Here is a 6,928-nt window from a genome sequence, read left to right as displayed (position 1 = left end):
GGGGGGGGGGGGAAGTATGGAAAGGAATGGGAGAGGGGAATCGTCGCTGCAACCTGCAATTAATTCATGAGCGGAAAATGCGCCGTTCTCTGATTGAAGTCGCTGAAACGTACCGTCGAAATATTCATTCGCGGATCGCGCTCGCTTTTTATTTGGACGGCTTGTAAAATGAAAAAGCCGTGGGTCGTTTGAAAGATGTAACAGTTTTCGCTCTTCATAACACATTTCGTTATATCTCGTTCTCTTTGGCGTATATCGCGTGGGTAATGAAATGTAAATAGATACTGACCGGATCTCCGCCGCGAACTAATCGCTAAAATCATTTTTCGCATTTTTCGCGCACGCACGAATCGATCATTTTCTTTTTTCTTTTCACTTTCTTCTGACCGAGGAATTCGATTATCCGTGAAACAGACAAAGAAGAAAAACATCCTTCGTTGTCAAAGAAATGGGAACAGCATTCCCATTCACGCAAAAAATATTGAACCTTTATACATTGAGAAAAGAAAACTTATTTGTGGAGTATAAAAATTATTTCTGAGAAATGAAGTTTATTTCTGTGAAATAAACTTTGTGCCTCATGAATAAATTTTCGAATATTTTTTCCTCGTGTACACATTAAAAATTGTACAATTTCTTCTTGAAAGAAAGAGGGGCTGCTCTTGTTTAATTCATTCATTGTATAGGTATATACTGTGAGAGAAAAAAAAATATCTAAGAAATAAAAATTATTTATTCGGTGGCTAATGACACATTTACTTATGCTAATACAAAATATTTTTCAAATATAAAAATATACTTAAATCTTAGTTTCTCATGAAATCGATTGTTTATACTATTTAAATAAAAGAATTTCAAGTAAATATGTTATTAGTTCCCACAGAAAAAAAATATTTTTATTTTTCAGATATTTTTCCTTTCAGTGTACTCTCTTTGCCCTCTTTTTTTAATCTTTGTAATATATTATATCAACATTTTTATCTCACATTAATATTTACTGTATTCTAGTTAAGATTCAAGTTAAGATGACCAAAGATGTCCCGTTTTTCCTACCACAGTCCCGATTTTTTATCCTTTGTCCCAGATTTTCTTGTATACTATCCAGCACGCCGACTTGTCCCAGATTCGGTTAAACTACTCAGCTTATCCCGGTTCAAAGAATTTTTCTTCTGACAAAGAAGGACTTTAAGAAAATTCACAGCTCAGATAAATACAGTAAGTTTGTTTCTTCTTTTTAATTTTAATCTAGTCACCTTACTTAAGTGTGCTTGCGGCGAACTTGCATAGAAATTTCTTGGTATTTTTCCAAACGCAAAATAATAAATAATAAATAAAAATGCAAAATAATAAATAATAAATAAAAATGCAAAATAATAAATCCATCTATTTATAACCACGTAATATTTCTCTTTTTCGCACACATTCCACACCAGGTTTTTCAGTCGGACGAATCGCGCAAGAGAAGACGGGTTGATCGCGGAACGGCCCGTTCGGAGACGCTTCCCAGTTTGTAAAGCGAAGAATAAGTAACATCGCGAGCTCTCCTCCCCCGAGTCTCTCTCTCTGTCGTCTTCTCTCGCCCCGCTCCCATCGACCCATGTGTTCCGCGTGTCTCATTGTGCAGCGACAGAAGTAATGTTGCGTAAGTAGATCGTAAAAGCAAACATGAAGATGCAAATCGCCGTTGTCGCGGCGCGCGGCATTGCGAAAACTCCGAGTGGCGATTGCGCGCGTCTTTATTGCAATTTATTGCTCGTAATTTTGATTGCGAGGTGCTAGATACCGCCGATACCGGCGGGTCCTAATGAGAGAAGCCGCCGTTGCGCTCTTTATTGGCCAATAATTTTGACATTTTACGCGCGCGACTCTTCTTTCTTTTTTCTCGTCTTCTTTCTCTTCCTCTTCTCCTTTTTTGCCACCCTCCCTCTCTCTTTCTCTTTACATAAGCACGTATTTTCTCCGTCGATTACGACCCGTGATACTCGCTCGTAAAAGCGCCCCTCCGGGCGCGGCTCTTATAAACGTTGGCCGAATCGCCCGGCGTGCTTGCGACTTGATTGGCACCCATCGCCCTTCTTGATAAACAGCGCGATCCACGCGGGTGCGTGGGTGCGTGCGTGCGTGCACGCGCGCGGGATCTTAAATCGCGAACTCTATTATCGCGGCGCCCCCGACGGATTTCGAGATGATAATCGTGCGACGCGCGCGCGGTCAGCTCACTACTGTGCTACATAAATGTTATTCCATCATGACGTGACGACGCGTTTGACTTGCGCCAGGCAGATCGCTCTTCTTCGTCTCCTTCTTCCCTCCTCCCTTATTCAACCCTTCGCAAATATAATCGCATGCGAATGTACCTCCGAGATTCCCCGGGATCTCGCCGCTATCTGAGCGGCGATTTTGGTGAAGCCGCCATTAGTTGCGCTTAACACGAAATTTTGACATAAAGTCGACCGAGAATACGGCCGTTACTACACGCGAGCCCACGGCATAATTACGGCGATCACACGCGCACACGTACACTCGCATCTGACCGGCAATTCCGCGAACGTAGCATCCCGAAATTTTGGCCCTATATTAAACCTTGAATTCTACAACGTACAGTAGGAGCTAAGTTAGTAAAGTAGGTTTAATTCTAATGATATAATTTACTCCTACTTTAATGATTGTGACGTCCGAAATCTCCTTTTCTTTAGCGTCAAAGCAGATTATATTATAGGATATCAAAATAGAAGTTGAATATCAAGATAAATATTGAGTGAAATAGTAAGGCTCAAAGTAAGATGAAAATTTCGACTCGGGATTTGTCCTGACATTTACATAATCATGATTCAAAACGGACCTCAAACCAGATCGTCAATCGAGAATGACGAAAGGGAGAGACATATTTGATATCTTGCGGCAACTTCTTGCCGACCGTTAATGCCGACCCAATTTCGAGGCCACAAAGATGTAATGAAATCGCGAGCCACGGGGACAAGGATCGCGGCTACGTAAACAGCTCGAGGGTGCAGCCGGGTAGCCGGCCGGAAGGAAGGAAGGAAGGAAGGAAGGAAGGAACGGGAAACGGGGGTGGAGGGTGCGGGCGAGCATCGGCGGTCGCGAGGCCAGGCAGGCAGGCAGGCAGGGCAAGCGAATATATGAAAAACTCACCTGTCCGAGGGCGGAGGCGGTCGAGCCCGGCTGCTGGGGTTGATGCGCTGTCGCCGATATCGGCGTGAGGGGCGTGTGCGGCGTGTGCGGTGTGTGCGGCGTGTGTGGTGTCAGCGGCGTGTGATACTGCTGACTGCTGTCACCGCCGGTGCTCCTCATCTCGAGGTCCGGACTCGTCTCGTAACCGTCGTCCCTCGCCTCCTGCTTCACCATCACCCCTGCGCACAGAGAAGGACAGAGAGGGCGACGCCCTTTAGATTTTCGGCGCGCTTATCTCGCTCGCTCGGCCGTCGTCGTCGTCGTCGTCCTCGTCGATGGCTGCTGCGACGACGTCGACGTCGACCACGGCTGAGGTCGTAAAACGGCAAAAATTTTCGCGCAGGGAGTAACGGACAGCCGCGCGCGCGACCCGTCGCTGCGGGAATTAACCCGGCACAGCCGGACGCGCGACGACGGTAATTCCCCGTCTTGCCCGTTCCACTCCGCTCATTCCGCCTTTCGGATTCGTCCTGGCGCGGAAAGAAGTGCGAGCTTCTTTATCCGGAGAAATGTGGAGTGAGTGGAAATTCGCGAGAGGCTTTAGCGTACGCTACGTCGTCGTTGGGCTGCTTGCGACGACAACTCGTTCGTTGGATCTCCCGGTGAGCCGGGAGCTTCTTCTGCTTCGCTCTTGTGCGCGCACGTGGATGCACTCGCGCGTGCATTCGCTAGCTGGCTCGAATTATCGCGCTATTAATTCGCGACAGGAACTACCGTTACTCGCGTCGCTCCATCGCGAAGTGTTTCCTTCGACGTAAAGCAACCGAGAGAGAGAGAAAGAGAGAGAGAGGGGGGAGGGAGGAGAAAGCGCGAGTGATTCATTTTGGGGAAGAGAGAGGAAGAGAGAGAACATCGTCTAACTCTTAATCCCACAGCTACAGGTATAAACCGGGCACCCCGGTTGAATTTTCAGCCTAGTTTAGACATAGTTGCGCCGGGAGATTCGCCGGGAATTAGACACTGCGCTTTCCCAAACTTTCGATATTTGCTCGCCAACTTTTTCCAACGATCGAATTTATCTTTTCCACGGCTTTTCGAATCAGGCGAAGCTCGCAGAGTTACAGTGGAGTAAAACCCCTTCGCCCCTTTTTACGATTTTCTATGTACGATAACGAGAGAACGCGACATACACGTAGAAAAATACATGCAAGTAAATATTACTTGTTTCAAGTATCTCTTCAGTTTACACACCCGCTGATATCCATTGAAAATTTATCATAAGCATTAAATTTATTCAAAATACATTCTCGGCGAGTTTAGTAATTTAATCAAGAATATTGGAAAAGTGGAACAAAAAAATTGAAAGAAATATTGGAAAATTTGGATAAGAAAGCAAATTGAAATTCGAAACAGAAGGAAAATCGAAAAGAATATTGGAAAAATTGAGATAAGAAAGAAATTGAATAAATTCTTCTTTTAAGTACATGATAATGAGCTTCTCTAAGTTTTGTGATGAATATATTGTCAGATTGTATTTTAAAAGAGAAAATATTTTCTCTCTTGAAGATTACTATTAGTCAAAAGGATTCTCTAAATTTTTTGGAACGGAGTCTCGAAATTCAAAACGAGTAAAAAGTGGCGATGTTTTTACTTAAGGTGAAAATACTGTCACTCGAAATCGCAAGAGTGAATGTTTCACTTCGAATTCGCAGAATTCTGACTCTATACGAGTGAGTTTTCTGCGACGGTAGAGGCACATCAGAGATTCACTCTTCGATTTCGAGTGAAAGTATTCAATCATCGATTTGGGGCAGAGAATTCACTCCGCATGAGTGAAAAATCACTCGAATTCGAGTGGCTCGGTGGCCACTCTACTTTACGAGTGAGATTTCATTCCGAGAAGTTCAGATAAGAAGGAAAGCAAACTGAGTAAATGCTCTTAGCAGCGGAATGATTCCGAGTCGAAATTTCGGCCCTACGTTAAACTTGAATTCTACAACGCAGTAGGAGCTAAGTCAGCAAACTTAGTTTAATTCTAATGATACGATTTACTCCTATTTTGATTCTGATAATATTTGAAATTATCATTTTCTTTAGCATCAAAATAAATTATAGGTTTCAGAATATCAAAGTAGATGTTGAATGGAATAGGTTAAAGGTTGAAAGGTTGAATAAGAATAAGATTGAAAGTGGGACCAAAATTTCGACTCGAGATATTTCTCTGCGTACACTCGAAAATTGATCCGTCGAGAGCCGCGCGATCAAAAACATTTGCCACACGTCCAGCAACCCACAGAAGAAGTCTCTCTCCCCCTCTCCCCCTTTTATTCGCGCTAAAAGGTCTTCGTCGACAAACTCGATAAACACAGCGCTCTTCCTGTCTCCTTCCCGCACGCGCGCGGCCGTAAAGCTCAAAGTAACGCCGATAATTTGATGGGGAATAAATAAACGCGCGGTGCATTTAAGTGATTTAAGAGATTATTGTATAATCCGCGCCGGGGTCCGGGGCAACCTTTCGCTCGGTTTAGTATCACCCCGAACAAGTTTTATTGCCGGCGGTATCGCCGATGGTAATTTAATAGCTGAGGAGTACCGAGAGAAACGAGTTAATCGCTCGTCAGAAGATTTACCGGTTAGCCGTTGAAAGCCCGCGCGCGCTGCTAACGGCAAATACATTAAAACCCATCGGCCCGGTCCGAACAGAACGGAGCCGAGCGGCACGGCCCGGTCCGGGTCGGCCCGACGACGCGTACAATTGTTCAATTGACCCAGAGAAAAATATTCCGCGGATTGATGACTGACAGCCCGGCGTGTGAGACGGCGTGTTTGTAATTGGCCGGCCTCGGATTTTGCCGGCGTGTGTATTTCGGGCGCATATGTTGTCGTGCGTGGCCACTGCACACGCATCGCCGATGCTGTGTGCATGTTCTCTCTCTCTCTCTCTCTCTCTCTCTCTCTCTCTCTCTCTCTCTCTCTCTCTCCGGTTGCTCTCGCGCGAGAGCCCGGGAAATATTTTTTTACAATTTCGCGCCAATTGCCGCGACGGTATCGACCGGACCTCGCGACGTAAACGCGGGAGAACGTCGCTCGCTGTGCGTTTTCGCCCACGTGCGGGCGTGCGTGCGTGCATGCGTGCCTGCGTGCGTGCGTGTGCGTGTGTGCGTTTCGTTCTTTCGCCGGTGAGAATAGGGACGCGCGCGGGATAATCGCGTAATTGCACCAAGAATGATTATTGCGATCGCGGGGCCGCAGACGGTTTTCGGACGTTGCGGCTCGGTATACGACGGGGGCATCGCCTGTCGAGGAAGGAAGATACGGCGAGGACGCCGTATTATATATAAAATTAATTTCGTAATAAGCTCGCGTTGAAATGAAGCTTTTTCATCGATTGCGCGTTCCGCGCAATTTCCACGAGCGAGAACGCCATGCTGCGCCCTCGCCGATCCTTTTTTCGTCGTGAAATTCCATGCGAATCTGTTTAATGGCTCGCTCGCAATCGCGAATAAACGCGCGGGGACGAGCTTTTTGCAGGCGGCATACGTACCCGCGTATGTGTACGCGTACATACGCATACATACGCATGCACGCACGCATTTACGCACGCATGCACGCACGCGAATATGTGCGAGTCACGGCGATCGCGCATACGCCCGTCGCACGCGCGCGTTCCCTCGCAGCGCGTTTGTGTGACACAGTGGCGAAAAATATAGAATTAATATTGTATCTGGTCTGGGGTCGGTCTTCTCTCTCTCTCTCTCTCTCTCTCTCTCTCTCTCTCTCTCTCTCTCTCTCTCTC

The 6,928-nt window shown here is 46.2% G+C and overlaps 2 protein-coding genes across 6 annotated transcripts in view; one reads left to right on the top strand and one right to left on the bottom strand.

The window, feature by feature from the left end:
- LOC116848778 overlaps nucleotides 1–6,928 on the top strand; it is a 172,969-nt gene that overhangs the window by 44,624 nt on the left and 121,417 nt on the right. The window lies entirely within an intron of this gene.
- LOC116848781 overlaps nucleotides 1–6,928 on the bottom strand; it is a 156,516-nt gene that overhangs the window by 53,258 nt on the left and 96,330 nt on the right. For all 3 annotated transcript variants that reach the window (XM_032825252.1, XM_032825254.1, XM_032825253.1), the window contains exon 3: nucleotides 3,154–3,371. In XM_032825252.1, coding sequence (XP_032681143.1) covers nucleotides 3,154–3,371 — 218 coding nt within the window. The remainder of the gene's footprint in view (nucleotides 1–3,153; nucleotides 3,372–6,928) is intronic.

Source organism: Odontomachus brunneus, unplaced genomic scaffold (assembly GCF_010583005.1).
Source record: "Odontomachus brunneus isolate Ranch 3 - 2012 unplaced genomic scaffold, Obru_v1 Obru_scaffold_100, whole genome shotgun sequence".
Taxonomy (NCBI): Eukaryota; Metazoa; Arthropoda; class Insecta; order Hymenoptera; family Formicidae; genus Odontomachus; species Odontomachus brunneus.
Note: the sequence above shows the minus strand (reverse complement) of the source record. Positions and strands in the feature narration are given on the sequence as shown.